This window comes from Cicer arietinum, chromosome 7 (genome assembly GCF_000331145.2).
Source record: "Cicer arietinum cultivar CDC Frontier isolate Library 1 chromosome 7, Cicar.CDCFrontier_v2.0, whole genome shotgun sequence".
NCBI lineage: Eukaryota > Viridiplantae > Streptophyta > Magnoliopsida > Fabales > Fabaceae > Cicer > Cicer arietinum.
In genome coordinates, this window is record NC_021166.2 from 62158772 (window position 1) to 62175471 (window position 16700).

General features: G+C 27.0%; 3 protein-coding genes across 3 annotated transcripts; 2 read left to right on the top strand and 1 right to left on the bottom strand.

Annotated features, from left to right (window-relative positions):
* Positions 1–3788: 3788 nt before the first annotated feature.
* On the top strand, positions 3789–5222 carry LOC101508091 (hydroquinone glucosyltransferase-like). Its single transcript, XM_004510071.1, has one exon. The coding sequence runs from the start codon at positions 3789–3791 to the stop codon at positions 5220–5222; it is 1434 nt and encodes a 477-aa protein (XP_004510128.1).
* Positions 5223–5850: 628 nt separating this feature from the next.
* UGT72AA1 (hydroquinone glucosyltransferase) lies at positions 5851–7448 on the bottom strand. Its single transcript, XM_004510059.4, has one exon. The coding sequence runs from the start codon at positions 7394–7396 to the stop codon at positions 5975–5977; it is 1422 nt and encodes a 473-aa protein (XP_004510116.1). The 5' UTR covers positions 7397–7448; the 3' UTR covers positions 5851–5974.
* A 4690-nt stretch (positions 7449–12138) lies between these two features.
* Positions 12139–14806, top strand: LOC101503573 (hydroquinone glucosyltransferase-like). The gene is made up of 2 exons (XM_004510058.4): positions 12139–12747; positions 13690–14806. Exons 1-2 carry the CDS (start codon positions 12222–12224, stop codon positions 14604–14606), a joined length of 1443 nt encoding a protein of 480 aa, XP_004510115.1. The 5' UTR covers positions 12139–12221; the 3' UTR covers positions 14607–14806.
* The last annotated feature ends 1894 nt before the right edge of the window (positions 14807–16700 follow it).

Genomic DNA, 16700 nt, shown 5'->3' on the forward strand with positions numbered 1-16700 from the left:
TACGATTTAGTAGAGGTAGAGCGACCTTGATTTCTTTGAGGGTGTTTAAGAATTAGTAGAGGTAGAGCTTGCTTGATTTCTTTGAGGGTGACTGAAGTATATTATAGGAGTATCTTTTCTTTCTTATACATCTAAAATACTCACATGGATTCTTGACGGAAAAAATATTATTTTTCTGTCAAAAAATATTATTTTAAAAGATATACAAATCATGTTTTTTTTTTAAATATACTTTTAAATAATGCATGGATGATTATAATTAGAATGGTTTTAGAAAAATATAATTTAATGTCATAAAAGTCTCTAAAACATATAATTTATGATCAGTTTGCTATGGATTATAAAAAAGTGATTTTGGTATTCAATAATCTAAGGGTTATTTCTGATATATTTAAAATAAATAAAAAACGAAGGTCGTTTTGTGTTTGTCTTCTTTAATGAAAATATATTTTTGTAAACAAAATATCAATTATAAAAAATGATTTTATGCAAATGTACTCTAAACAATTTATTAGGGAGGACTAAAATTTGGACAAGAATATGAAGAAGAAAAAAAATAACGGAAGAAAATGAAAATTAAAAGTTTTATTTTTTTTATTTTTTTTATTTTTTTTATGGTTCATGATTTGAGAGAAATTAATGATAAAGATTAAGAAGAATATGAGTAAAAAGAATAACCCTGTATTTAAGTTTGTATGGAAGACAAATACCTATATTTTGTAAACTAAAGTTTAATGTAAATATTATATTTATTGGTTGAATACCTTAAATTTAAAAGTATATTTACTCTTTATAATTTAGTCGTCTCTTAAAAATTGAGTTAACTCTCTCATTGCTCTTAAAAATTGAGTTAATTTTCTCATTGCTGAGAAGGACTTTAACTAATCAACATTTTAATAGATATACTGAAACACCGGTAAGATTTACAACAATATAATATATTTAACAATACATGTACCTAAAAACAAAAATATGCGCTATATAATTGACAAACATAATTATGTATTTGTAAATTAAAAAAATATATATACAAAAACACATTATTTGAACAACTCAACAACGTTAACAATAACAACAAAAATTACTAAAACAACTTATAGAACTGAATACACCTTACACACTTAATATAAATAGTCAGTCAACGTCGTTCTTTAATTAGCACATAGTCACACAATCAACGTCGGTTTCACTATATTGTTGAGTCTTTCTATATAAATAACATCAAAATCAACATCAATATGTACAAAATTTCATTACCAGGGCAAAGAAAAATACTTACCATGGGGTTTGATATATGTAAAGCGTTAATATTTTATTTAGGGTATTGCTATCAACTACAACAAGTGGAATTTATTCGGGGGCTGATTTTGAAATTAATAACAACCTAAAGACAACTACTTTTATTTTTCAAAAATTTGAAGTGGAGCTCAAAACAATTGCACCGAAAACTTTTTTAGATATAGAATTTCCAAAGGGTCATATTGGAGTAAAAAAACTTTGATAATGAAATAGTTGATGAAGAAAGAAATTTTGTACCATTAAATGAAGCATTCCTACACCATTGATTTGCAATTAAATACCAATAAAAAGTATGGAATACTACTTCACCAATTCCTCGTGATTGTATGGAAGGTGATTTCAAAACTTCCAAATCCATATGTTGTTGAACTTGGTGATTCTAAAAATTTTCCAATTGGATTTCAAGAAAAGTGGCTCATTAATCGCATGGTAATTGATACATGTGGTGCAATAGATAAAAAAAAAATAAAAAAAAAAATAAAAAAGTTGTTCGGAGTGTAGGTGTAACCATTTTATTAGTTTGTTAAAGAATTTTTATAATGATACATTTGGTGTTGATGACAAACCATTTTCTCCAAATTATAAAGGAGTATTATTTTGTTGCAAGGATGATATAGAGTGCAAATTGAAAAAATTAGGAGAAAGTTTGCCATAAGATACAAAATAACATGAGTTGATTGGAACCAACATCATATTCCTGTTAGATTTTATATACTCGATGCAACTGATCAGAGTAAAAAGTTGATTCTCTAATAATCCATGATTGCAAGGTAAATGTCAATTAATATTAAATTAAATTCGAAAACAGAATATGTAATATTACTTTTTTGTTCATTCAATTTGATGGTTACAAACAAGTATAATATTCCACCAAGTAATCATGGTATAACGCATTCCCCTCCTCATATTCAGAAAGCAAACATCTCAATGAAAAAGACGATTATCTCATCTACGACACTGCTCACATGCATACAAGTCTCTTGCTACTCCGTTGAAATCCTCAATTTTTTTTTTAATAGTTAGTAATAAAATTACATTTAAATTTTGTTTAAATATGTCTTTACTCCTTGCAATTATAACTTTTCATTTATTTTATTCCTCGTAAGTTTTTTTTGTTTTATTAACATCCCTGTAAATATAGTTTCATTTTAAAATAGTTCTTATATCTAATTTTTGTTACAAAAATTGTAACATCGTTAAAACATAACAATTTTTCTAACATAAAAAAAAATAAATATAATTAAATTATAACATTTTTTAACCTAAAATCAACCCTAAATGTTTCAGTCTTCCTCCCTAAAAAAAATCTAAATTGCACCTTCTTTTTCATCGTTTCAGTCATATTCCCATTGTAGAACTCCTCACATTGTGTCACAATTCATAAAATAAAATAAAATCTGAAAAATCATAATGAAATTGATTAAAAGTTCAACCATGTCACCATGGCAAATTACTTCATCACCCTTTACCATTACTAGGTCTAAGACGAGTACTTGGACTTTCTTCTCTGCCTCTCCTCCCTCTACAACCAAATTATACTCCCACTTTTGCACTTTTCCATATACTCCCCTAATATCTCTTAATATCCATGCCAAGAAGAAAACTATGATTCAGAGTCAATTCTAGAGCCCACCATTGTCCAACAAGTACCATAAGAAAAATATTATGGTAATGATGAATTTTTATTTAGTGATTTTTAGGGAAGAAGACTGAAACATTTGGAATTAATTCTAGATTAAAAAAGTTTATAATTGAAGTATATTTGGTTTTTTTTTTTTTGTTAACAAATGATTTTATTTTAACGGTATTACAATTTTTGTGACATAAATTGAATGAAATGACTATTTTAAAATGAAATTATATTTGCAGGGATGCTAACCAAACAAAAAATTTACATGACCAAAATAAAAGAAGATTATAATTGTAAGGACCAAAAACATATTTAAACATTTAAATTTTATAAGGAACTTTTGCATTTAAATTTTCTATATTTATAGTGCCTCCTCCCCTTATTTTAAATTCTAATGGTTCTAATATCCATAAATAATTAATTTATAATATAAATCTCAAAAGAAAAGTTTGACACAACAAAAAAAAAATTAAAAAATGTAACTTAATTCATTTATATTTAAAAAAATTATACACGATGTCAAGTTTAATAATACCGATATTTTTTTAGTTAACCTAATTAAGCCTTTATATTCCAAACAATAAATTAACTCTCAATTATTATGGCGGTTTTTTTTGTACAATCTCACAAACCTTCGGTTTCTAATTTTAAAGGTTTCAAATCAAGAGAGAGGTTTCATTTCTATTAATATTGAAGCATTTCAATTTTGTATGTAAGTTAAAAAATGAACATCAATTCTATGATTAATTCAAGTAAAAGAGGTTTCAAACTAAAAGAGAGTTATTAATATTAAACATAACTCTTCAATTCTTATAAATTTATCCATATTTCAACAACGATGTCAATAATAAATAATCGCATGGAGACCAAAACTCACATAGCCATAGTTACAGTTCCTGTTTATAGTCATCTACGTTCAATTCTTGAATTCGCCAAGAAATTGATTAATCTAGACAAAAACATTCATGTCACATGCATCAACCCAATATTTGGTTCACCATTCAACAATGTCAAATCTCTATTTGAAACTCTTCCATCAACCATTAACTACATTTTTCTTCCATCAATAAATTTAGAAGACTTACCAAAAGATATTCACCCTGCCCTCAAAGTTCAAGCCACTATATATCGTTCCATTCCTATAATTTATGATGCATTAAACACATTACATTCTAGTTCAAAACTTGTTGCTATTGTTGCTGACGGTTTAATAACCGAAGCGTTACCATTAGCTAAAAAACTCAATATTTTGGCCTATTCATATTTTCCATCCACTACTATGTTACTATCACTTTGTTTATATTCTTCCAAGCTAGACAAAAAAATTTGTTCCGAGTACAAAGAACTATTAGAACCTTTAGAAATTCCGGGTTGCATACCGATTAATGGTAGCGATCTTCCTGACCCTATGCAAGATCGATCGGGCGAAGCGTACAAGGTTTTTTTGGAAGCTAATGATAGATTTTATTTAGCTGATGGTATAATGATTAATAGCTTTCTTGAGCTTGAAGAAATTACCATAAAAGCTTTGCAACAAAAAGAGGGTGAAGGAATTCCTTCTATATATCCAATTGGACCTTTTATACAAAATAATGTTTCATGTGATAATAAGGGAATTAGTGATAGTGAATATTTTAGATGGTTGGATAAGCATGAAGAAAAATCCATTTTATATGTTTCATTTGGAAGTGGTGGAACACTTTGTAATGATCAAATAATTGAGCTTGCATATGGATTAGAATTGAGTGGTCAAAATTTTTTGTGGGTTTTAAGGCCACCAAATAAATTTGGTGTTATTGATGACATTGGTAGTGATGAAAATGAAGAAGATGTTTTTCAATTTTTACCAAATGGTTTCTTGGAAAGAACAAAAGGGAAAGGTTTTGTAGTTCCATATTGGGCACCTCAAATTGAAATTCTTGGTCATAGTTCAATTGGTGGGTTTTTATCACATTGTGGTTGGAATTCAACACTAGAGAGTGTTGTAAATGGAATTCCATTAATTGCATGGCCACTTTTTGCTGAACAAAAGATGAATGCTGCTTTGGTAACTGATGGTTTGAAAGTGGCAATTAGGCCTAAACTTAATGAGAAAGGTATAGTGGAAAGGAGAGAGATTGATAAGGTTGTAAATAATTTAATGGTAGGTGAAGAAGGAAAGGAAATTAGACAAAGAATGGAAAAGTTGAAAGGTGGTGCTATTGATGCTTTGAAGGAAAATGGATCTTCAACAAGGACACTTACACAATTGGCATTAAAATGGAAAAGTTTAGGGGTCACATTGGAGAACTAAAACTGTTGTTTAAGTGATTAGAGTTTACATTATTATTACATTGAGTAAAAAATTATTATTATTACATACAATTAAAAGTTGCATAAGTTTAATAAAGGGTTTACTCCATAGCATTATTTCCCAATGAATTTGCAAATAAATAAAGGAGATTTAGCAAACCTATTTTTAACTTGAAAACTTGCTAATTAATCAAAGTTCCAACTTGTTCGAACTATGGTTTAAACAAGATTAACCAACCAACAAATCGATGGATTTTCAATTCCATTAATTGAATCTATTAATTAGATCTGATTTTTAAAACTATATTTTATATATCACCTACCCCTTTGCAATGACTTTGATTATTAAGTAAATTTTGTTCCAAACGGATCTGCGTCATTAAAGACTTGACATCCTCTCCATTCTAAAACAATAGAATTTTAATAAATATTTAATTTATGTTACATGTTCTAAAAATCTACGTCGATAAACACACGAAACTAGTATAGTAGTAGAGTTCATCATACCTTTTGAGAAATAGAAATAATCTCATCCAGCCTATAAGAGGATACTTGAGTTGTTGGTTGTAAACATATCTCACCTTCTCCAAGTGGTAATTAGTAATATCCAAAAAATAAAAGACTCAAAATGATGATAAAAATGCATAATAAAATGAACCATGAGAAAGTAGAATTTATTTGTTTATTCATACAAAAAAGCTGAAACAAGCTAAGAAAAACAGAGATATGCATAAATGTAGAGAAGTTATAAAACTAACTTTCATTGCAGCCTTCTAAATTGGTCCATTTTGTGACCAATTGAGACAAGGTTGTAGTGGAAGATCCATCTACTTCTATTGCACCAGCAGCAGCATATTGCAAAAATTTCATCCTCTCACAAATCTTTATTCCTTCATCCTCTACCATTAACCTCTTCAACACATTGGAAATTTCACCTTTTTCCACAATGCCACTCTCATGATCAACCTTTGGCCTAATAGCAACTTTAAGTTCATCAGCTAGAATTGTTGCAATCATTCTTTGCTCAGCAAAAAGTGGCCAAGCTATTATTGGCAAACCATTCACAACACACTCTAGTGTAGAAAACCAACCACAATGTGTTAGAAATCCACCAATAGCTTTGTGACTAAGAATATTAACTTGTGGTGCCCAATTTGAAACCAAAAACCCTTGCTTTTTTGTTCTTTCTAAGAACCCTTTTGGTAAAAAACTTAAAGGATCTTCTTGTATAGAAGAAACACCAAAATAATTAGCACTAGCTATATCTTTTGGTTCTCTCAAAACCCAAAGAAACTTTTGGCTACTCAATTCTAATCCATATGCTAACTCATTCATTTGTTTTTGAGAAATTGTTCCTCCACTACCAAATGAAACAAACACAACAGAACTTTGTGATTGTTCATCTAACCATGATAAACATTCTTTCCCATTTTGAGTATTGTCACAATTTTTTTGCACAATAGGTCCAACCATGTAAACATGAGGTTTATCACCATTGATGCTTTTTTCCATCATGGTTTTCACTGCTTTTGATTCAAATTCAACAAAACTATTTACCAATATTCCATCACAAAGGTTTATCCCTTCGGAACGCCGAAGAAAATGTTTGTAAGATTCACTAGTCCTGTCTTGAAATGAAGATGGAAGATCAGTCCCTTGAATAGGAACAGCACAACCTGGGATTTGGATTGGTTGTTTTAAATCTCTGAACTCACAAGTAATTGTTTCATTTAGAAATGTTGAATTGAAACAAAGTGATAGAACTGTGGCTGATGAAGGAAAAAATGTGTATGATAAAATGTTGTGTTTTTTTGCTAATGGGAAAACTTCATAGGCAAAATAATCAGCAACTATAGCAACTACTTTTGATGTTATTGAGTTCAATGTTTCAATGATAGATGGCATAGTTAGAGACATTGCAAGAGGGAGTTTGAGAGTAGGGGCAGTTTGTGGGGGCAAGTTTATTGAAGGAAGAACAATGGTATTTATTTTGAGAGATGAAAGAGAAGCAATGATGGATTTGGAAGCATTGGAGAGTGAATCTAATACTGGAATGATTAAGGTGATGTGAATGTTAGGATTGAGATTAAGGAGTTTCTTGCAGAACTCTGAGATTGATATTTGATGGCTTACAATGGGAACTGTAACTACTGCAATGTGTGTTTTTCTATCCATGGAAACTTAATTACTTTAGGTTAATTAACTTTCTGTGTTAGTCATATTGTTAATTGATTAGTTAATTTATAAGGAAACATGTAAACTGCTAGATCTAATGTTGTACATATGATAATATAAAAAGTTAATGACTACTAATTGATTTTTTAATAAGTCTTTCAATTATAAAATTTAGTACTTCAAGAGAGTAAAACAATTATTAAGAATGTTAAATTTAGTATTTCAAGATTGTAAAACAATTATTTATTTAGAATTTGAAATAATATTTATATTAAGGTAGTATTAAATCAACTGTTATCTAGATCCCGTGATTCGCTGCCTAACTCATGGCAATTGTGGACTTCACACAAATCCTAATGTTAATTTAGAATTAGTTCATATTTCGAAGCCTTATACTTTTCTACGCATTTAATACATCTTCATATTATATCATTGATATATCACATTTGATATATTAATCTTTATTTTTTTTCTTTCTTCAAAGTCTACGGTGTACACAAATATGTATGAGTGTGCATAAATACTTTTTTTTAGTTGATATTGTTAGCTCTTTATTAAAAGAGCTTGTTGTTTTTGATTGTAGAGTATCTTTGATTAGAATAGTTTGGAGTGTGTGGTAAATAATATTTTTTAAATGTGTGTTTGATTTAGATTTATAGAGAAAGCGAAATACAACTGAAATCTTTCACAAACTTATTTTTATTATCCCTTCATTTGGGGGAGACACCAAAAATAATTTATAAATTATTTAAAATACTTTTTCTTTCATTCCATTATTTCTTATTTTATTCAACCAAACTCTTGTCATCTACCTTAGTTACTTTATTTTAAAAGTATTATGCATATTTTTCTTCGTGCTCTACATCAAATCTATAATATGATATAAACATAATTATTATCGTGGTTCATTAACTTAATTTTAAGTAACACTTTAGTATTTTATATTTTTTTCTTCGATTTAGTCTTTTGTTTAATTTTAAATAACAATTTGATCCTGTATGTTTTAAAATGTCAATAATGTTATCATTTTTTTACAAAAATTCATCAAAATTTCATCAAATTTTATGGGTTTTGTTTTAAGATTTTGATGAATTTTCAGTATAATGCAAATTTTATCAATTCATAACTCAAATCTTCAAATAAACTCAAATTTTCATTCTTTATTTGATAAATTTGATGTTGTTGGAGATAGAAATATAAACTTATTTGAATATTTGAGTTATGTATTTGATAAATATATGAACTTTCTTGAAATTGGTATTGAATTTTATGAGTTTTGTTTTAAGATTTTGATGAATTTTCTAAGTTTTTATAAAGAAAAAATAACATTGTTGATATTTTAAGATATGAAATATCAAATTATTATTTAAAATTAAATAATTGACTAAATTAAAAAAAATTAAAATATCACATGAAATTAAGTTAATGACCGCGTAAATAATTATGCCTATATTATAAAAAGATTTTGTGTTGATTGAATTATCAACCTACCCACATGTTCTATCTTACTGAAACATCATCACTTTTTTACTCAACCAAACTTTTGTCATTTACCCAAACATAGTTATTTTAGTTTCCAATCGTTATACAAATTTCTCTTCCTACTCTACATTAATTTTTATAATATTTTATCTCATTTCAAATTTACGTTTTTCTTTGTATATTTTCTCTCACTTTTTTATATGTACATTTTTCATCTTCTAGATTTTTAATCTCCATTTTGTTCTCATATTCAGGAAAGTTGTAAGAGAAGAACAAGAGTAAGCGATCAAACACATTTTACTTTTTGTTAATTTGTCTTCATTTTTTTTTTATATCATTTTTAACAAACTACATACCGTTTTTTCTTGAGCTTCTTCAACATGATATATTCTAACCAAACAACATTCATATTTTGTCTATAACAAGCTTCCATTTTTCCTCAAGTTACATTGTTTATTTAGTTTGCTTTAAAAAAATAAAAAATATAGAAGGAAAAAAAATATGAGAAGCTTAAAGAAAAAAAGATAGATCAGAAATTAAAAAAATATAGTGAGAAACAATATAAATAGACAATAAAATCTTCTTTTTGTGTACCAATGAAATTGTAGAAGAAAAAAAAGATCAAAATATAAAGCATTATATTTTATAATGATATAATGTGTCAAGTATTTGAATCATCTCATCCCTTATGGAAGCATGAATATCCTAAAAAATTATAAGAAGAAGAAGAGAGAGAAAATGTAAGAAAGAAATAAAGATATTTGAATATAAGTGTTGTGAAAGAGGATGCAACTCCCTTCTCATTTCTTACTTTACTAATACAATTAATAGTAATTGATCATATACTTAAATATATATTTTTGGTATTTATAAATATATGTTTTTTAAGTTTTAGTCACTATTTTTTTTTTGTTTTTTGTAAATATTTTTGTTTTTTTTCTTTTATCTTTGTTATTTTGTTTTATTCTATACAAAATTGATTTTTACTAAAATTAATCCATACAATTCTTTATATCGTTAATAATTAAGGAATTAAAATTAAATATTATATATATTACCATATTTATTTCGATAAAAACTAATTTTACACGAATTAAACAAACAAAGAATAAACAAATAAAAAATATTTAAAAAAAATAAAATAAAATAAAATATAAATTATATGAACTAAAACTAAAAGACCGATTATATATTTAAGTATTGGTTATATTAAATTAAAATTCAAAAAGATGTTTAAAAAAGTGATGTGACCTCGTCATCTACGATGCACATATTGCCATGTTTGTAAAACCATCAAAATGTTGGGAAGTAGGTTCCATTTTTAAAATTACAAACTTAACTGATTAAAATTACCAAATTAAAAATATATATATATATGGTTACAAGTAATCTAATATGAGACGAGAATTAAAAATTTTGTTCGTCATTTTCTTTCAATTTTATCAAAGTTCCATACTAATTTTTAAGTCAAACAGATTATAATTGAAATTTTGTTGTCAAGTTCATAACTTATTTTTGTGCAAATCAAATGCATCATCGCTACCTCTCAAATTAATCATTAAAGTTAATACTTCGTATTCATTCAAGAATTAAATAAACAAAAATTATAGTTAAAAAATTGATATATATATATATAACATAAAATTAGATATATCAATTTTTTAATTATTATTTTTATTTTATTTTAAAGCAGTAGAATTTTTATAAAAATAGATAGAGGTTATAATTGTCCTTTGATTTGTTATTGCACATGGGTCAAATACGAGTAACAAAAACATAGCGTAGGACAATAAGTCGAGTTGTCTCACAAGAACTTCTAACAATATTAACTGAATTCACAATCAATAATAATAAAAAAAAAATAATAAAAATAAAAAGTAAATATGGGGTTTTGAATTTAGGTTCGGAATGGTTAATCCACTAGTTCGAAAATTGTAGACCTATCATAAATTCTATCAACAGACTCAATTTTGAAGTTGTGACTCTATTCTTGTTTGACTATAGAATTGATTAAATAAGCGCAGTCAACCCTACGTGAATCTTATTTCTTTGACTGAATTAAGTATCACAGTGGTTGATGAATTATAGTTAACAATCAAACGTTGAAAAACTACAATTAATTAGTTTAGAAACTGAATTATGTCAAACCAAATTTATCAATCTTATTGAGCTTTGAATTAAGCAATCATAATAAAAATGTAATCGAAGGAAAATGAATAGAATCATCAACGCGAAATTAACATTTTAAAATAAACCTCAAGGTCTTGATAAAATTCCGAAACAGTTGATTAATCCTACAAATTAGTCTTCCATTCAAAAATACAAAAATAGAATATTATGGAAAATTAACTCTCTAAGTATCTAAGTATCTCTATGTCTCTCTGTAACAAAAATAAAAAAACAAGTGGCTCGATACTAAATGTTATTACTAGTAAAGCTTAGGTCATGTGATCAACAGTTTTAACCAAGTAAAGTTCTGACTTGAGATTTTGCACCAGCATAAAAGTTGTAACTCTAACTCTTAATTTTTCAACACTTGCTTTCATGAATCAATATGATATCCAAAGCTCAAGTTATAGTCTATAGAGCGAGCAAGAATCAATACGCAAATAATTACAATAAAACTCAAAGTTTAGAAACTCTAATTATAACTCAAAGTTCATAAACACACTAAAAAACTAATCTTAGATTGAAAAAACCTTTCAAAATGTCATAGTACGAAACTAGAAATATATGCCCAAATGCATTAATCATCCTTGAACTACCAATTTTGTTCTTTCTATAAATGGTTATAATTATATCAACATTAGAATTTCATTTTTAGAAACTGGAACCAACTAGATTATTTTCTTCATTTTTTACAAAATGGAAAAACTGTATTTTTTTTAAAACCGGTATTTTTCACTTATAAGTTAGGAAACTAATTCCTCGAATTTCGTAAGATTCAAATGAACGGTAACCACTCTCTAAAATCTTTGACGATATTGAATGTTCAAGTTTAAATTCAAATATAGGACCTTAATTAAGTTAGAAGAGATCTGCAACGTCTCATATAAAAGTTCTAAGAAAAACAACTAGATTAGTGTCTAAATTGATGTTGAAATATTGTTTTTCCCCATATAATGAAAAACTATAATTTAATTTCTCAAACTATATACCCTATCTCTAAATATTTAGTTTTCTCTTAGAAATTTGTTTCATATGAAAACAATAATTAAATTACAATTTTAGGAAAGGCTTAACATAAAAATGACATGTTTTTCTTGTATACGAGTCGGAGTATAAAAATAGATAAGTGTATCTATTGTGAGGTTGGTAATGCTATACTACTTGTTTGGTTCTCATGGAAGCAAGAACTCACATAGCCCTAGTCACTATCCCTGTCATTAGCCATCAAGTTTCAATTCTCGAGTTTGCTAAAACATTAGTTAATCTTTACAAAAACATTTTCCATGTCACATGCATCATTCCCACAATTAGTAATTCTCTTTCCATATCTTCCAAACCCTTCTTTGATACCCTCCCTTCTAACATACAATGCATTTACCTTCCTCCAACTAACTTTGAGGATATAATAAGGAATGAGGTTGTGCTTGAATCTCAAGTTCAAATATCGGTTACTAGATCTATGCCTTTAGTGCGTGAAACCTTAAGGTCAATAATTAGTACTAGCTCAAATAATATGGTTGCTCTAATTGTTGATGCATTTGCACATGAAGCACATGAATTTGCTAAGGAATTGAACATCTTATCCTACACATATTTTCCATGTTCGGCAATGGTATTATCAATGTGCCTATACTCCTCAAAGTTGGATGAAACAATTACTTGTGAGTACAAAGATCATCCCCAACCAATAGAGATTCCAGGTATGTCAAATTAACCCATCATTTTCCATGTAATCTTATATTAAAGATTTATGTCTACATTGTAAAGATTTATAATATTAATTTTGACACATTTTTATGAAATAAGAAATAATTATAGGTTAATATCAAAATTTATAGAAATAATTTATATAATAGTAGTAACTTTTAATTTAACATTAATTTTAAAAATATTCATCTAACATGATGTTATTAAATGAGTATGTGTTTAGTGTAATTCTTCGAGTATAATTTACCTCATATATATATATATATATAATCCATTGAAAAAATAACAATAATATGTGTTCAAGCACAAATCCATTGTATTGTGTGTTTGCACTTTTATCACTTGCGTATTATTATTGTTAGATATTTTTAGTGGTTTGTTAGAATTGAGTTGAATCCTAGCTAGCATATCAATTTTTGAACCTAATAAAAGAAAGATTCAAATTTCTTGGCTTGAAAATTGGGTCAGTCTAAGACTCAAGCTACTAAATATGAAGGGTCTAAACTCTAATGGCTAAAAAAACAGATGAAAGTACATTCACTTCACTTTTTAAAAAAAACTCAAATTTGTTATAAGTTTTTCAATTTGAATTGAAAAATTTAGCTCTTTGCTTTTGAACAAGTATTAGATCTAAATATCATCTCGTTAAATTTCTTTTATGCATTAATTAATTTGTTTATTTTTATTAAAGTTGATGTAAAAAATTTAATATTAGGGTCATATTTATATTCATTTTAATTTCATTAATTTAAAATAAAATGCGTTAAATAAGATTAATTTGTTAAAAGTACAGTTGCTCATTTTTATTCGATAAACTTTTCTCTTTTTAAAAAATTTGCAATTTTTAATGAGACATGGCATGTCTTTGTCACTCATTAACTATGACATTTCAAAATCATAACATTAAATGACTTTGAAATTTACTTGCTTTCTAGGTTGCATATCTGTCAATGGCACAGATCTCCCAGACAGTGTTCAAGAGAGAACCAATGTAGCTTACAAATTATTTCTTCACCGCTCCAAACAACTTCGTCTAGCTGATGGCATCATTATCAATACCTTCCTTGAAATGGAATCAAAAGCATTAAAAGCAATATCCCAAAATGGTATACTATATGGTACCACCCCTAATGTGTATCCAATTGGGCCCATCATACAAACAAGGACCACAATTCAAAAAAACAAGTCCAAATGTTTACTATGGTTAGATAACCAACCACCTAACTCAGTTCTCTTCATTTCATTTGGAAGTGGTGGCACACTTTCACAAGACCAAATAAATGAACTTGCTTTGGGATTGGAATTTAGTAACTATAAATTTTTATGGGTTAATGTGAAACCACCAAATAATAAAGCCACTGCTACTTACCTAAGTAATGAAGAAGTGGACCCATTACATTTTTTACCTTTGGGCTTTTTACAAAGAACAAGAGGACAAGGTCTTGTTATGTGTGATTGGGCCCCACAAGTTGAAGTCCTTAAGCACAATGCAGTTGGTGCATTTTTAACTCATTGTGGTTGGAATTCAATTTTGGAGAGTATTATGCATGGAGTGTCAATGATAGCTTGGCCATTATTTGCTGAACAAAGAAGCAATGCTGCATTGGTAACTAATAGCCTCAAAATTGCTTTGAGAGCAAAATGTAATAGCAAAGGCATAGTAGAAAAGGAGGAAGTTGCTAATCTCATAAAGGGTGTGATGGAGGGTTTGGAGAGTGAAGAAATTAGAAGAAGAGTGAAAAAACTACAAAAGTTTGCTAATTGTGCTATGATGGAAGATGGGTCATCCATGAAGACGTTATCTATGTTGGCACTCAAATGGATGGGCTTGGGAAGGCCCATAGAAAATTAATGCGTGGCCAATATGTGGTCCAAATAAGTTTTGGTCAATAGACTAATTTTATTCTAAATTATGTGTATGTGTGTATGATTTTTAATTTTTACTAACTTTGCTCTTATATATTTTTCAATTAATTTATAAAATAATTTATAAAATATTTTTCCATAAAAAATAATTTATCTATAAAATATTACTTTTAGTTTTGAAGTTAATTTTAATTTCCTTTTTTGTAGTTGTACCTTATATTTAGTATTAGTGAATGCTTGTAGAGTTGTGCTAGAATCACATTAAAGCCATAAGGAAGTCCAACCACAATGAAAAACAATTTTAATTGCAAACATTGGGTAAAATTAATTCTACATTAAGAGCATGCATAACTCCTAAATTAGTTGTAAATCTTCTAATAAAATTGTCAAGATGGTCATTGAAAAATGCACCACAATTGAATGTAGGGATGTTAATGGGACATAGCTAGGAGTGCTTCTCCTCTCTCTTCCCTTCAAGATGTTATCCATCCTTGTTGTCCATCACAAAAAAAAGTTTTTATCTCGTCCCTATTTTCACATACCTTTGCGGGATTCCATCAACATAAAAAAAAACTATAAAATCAAAATTATTTTTATAATGAATTCATTCTACTTGAGATATTTGAAAATAATAGGAACAAAAACAATAAGATGTGTTATTTAGTTTTGAATTATGTTGGTTTCTGCAAAAGAATAAATAAAAAGATGACCAAAAAATATTGTATTCATAACTCATTTTATATTTATAAAAATGTATTTTAATAGAATAAATAAAAATATATCTTACTATTATAAACATTTCTAAAAAATACAATTTATTGTCATAGTTCATAAATGTTACAATGTATTATTGGTTTCCCTAATTATTATTATTAGTACCTTCATATTGTTAAAGTGTGGCAGGAGCTCCTTATGAGTTGTGGCTATCATGTTGTAGCTAAAACAATGTTTGATGAGCTGTCCTGTTTTGAAAATTTGTAAATAAATTTTAACTTATATGAAGGTGAATTGAACACCTGTGCTTTTATTGATATCCACATCTTTCAATGAAATTTTTGCTTCTTCAAAACATGGTTGGTCTTAAAACGACATCACTCGTCAATACTATCAATAGATTTTTCCGACTCTCGTTGAGAAATTTCTAATTTAAGATGAAGTTAAATATATAATTTATAATCTTTTGACATAAATTTATATGTTGTACAAAATGTCACGTAACATTATTTTCTAATTATCATTAGACAAAAAAACAGTTTTTTCTTCATTTATATAATTTTCGTATTATATTTTTATATTTTTCCACTGTGTTCCGTTTATTTTTCTATGTTTGTCTTTTTTAACTCAAATAAACAACATAAGACTTAAAATATATTAATCATTTCTCTTAAAATTTAGTGAACAAAGTTTTAAAATTTAAGAATGGAGGTAAGTAATCAAAGCCTACCCAAGACATAAGAAGATTTATAATGGATTTAAATATGAAGTTTTTTAAAGCTTATAATATAGTATTTTAATAAAATCACTAATTTTTTTATGAAAAACTATTGTTTAGATACTTTGGAATAAAAATATTATTTATTAAATTAATTTAATTGATTTTGTGTAATATAACTTTTTTAATTGATAATTAAGTTAATTAATTTAATATTTGTTGGTAATGAGGTAGTGAAAAGGGAGGAAATTGCTAAAGTTGTGAGAGTCTGATTCAAGGCAAAAGAGGTATGTAAATACTCTCTCAAATTTTTCAATGGTAAATCCGTTGATAAAAGCTTTACAAAATAAATAAAAAATACAATATTTAATCTCTAGATTATTATTCATTAAATAGTTTTAGTCTTTATTGTTATAAAATATGTTTAACTATTATTTAAATTTAAAAACTTTGAATAATTTTTTGTTAATATATTTAAAATATTATTAAAAATTCATCCACAAAAATATAAAAAATTTAAATAATTAAAATGATTACTTACCTTTATATATAAAAAAATCACCTCCACTTTTTTTCATCTCTGTTCTCTTCTCTTTATTTATAATTTTTTTTTATGGACCTACTTATTATTTTTAAAGTTACCTATAA

What these genes read in the sequence shown, in the direction of transcription:
- LOC101508091 (XM_004510071.1), top strand. Translation starts at nt 3,789, where the DNA reads ATGGAGACCAAAACTCACATAGCCATAGTTACAGTTCCTGTTTATAGT.
- LOC101503573 (XM_004510058.4), top strand. Translation starts at nt 12,222, where the DNA reads ATGGAAGCAAGAACTCACATAGCCCTAGTCACTATCCCTGTCATTAGC. An exon ending in CCAACCAATAGAGATTCCAG is followed by an intron (nt 12,748 to 13,689) that starts GTATGTCAAATT and finishes CTTGCTTTCTAG; the next exon opens with GTTGCATATCTGTCAATGGC.
- UGT72AA1 (XM_004510059.4), bottom strand. Translation starts at nt 7,396, where the DNA reads ATGGATAGAAAAACACACATTGCAGTAGTTACAGTTCCCATTGTAAGC.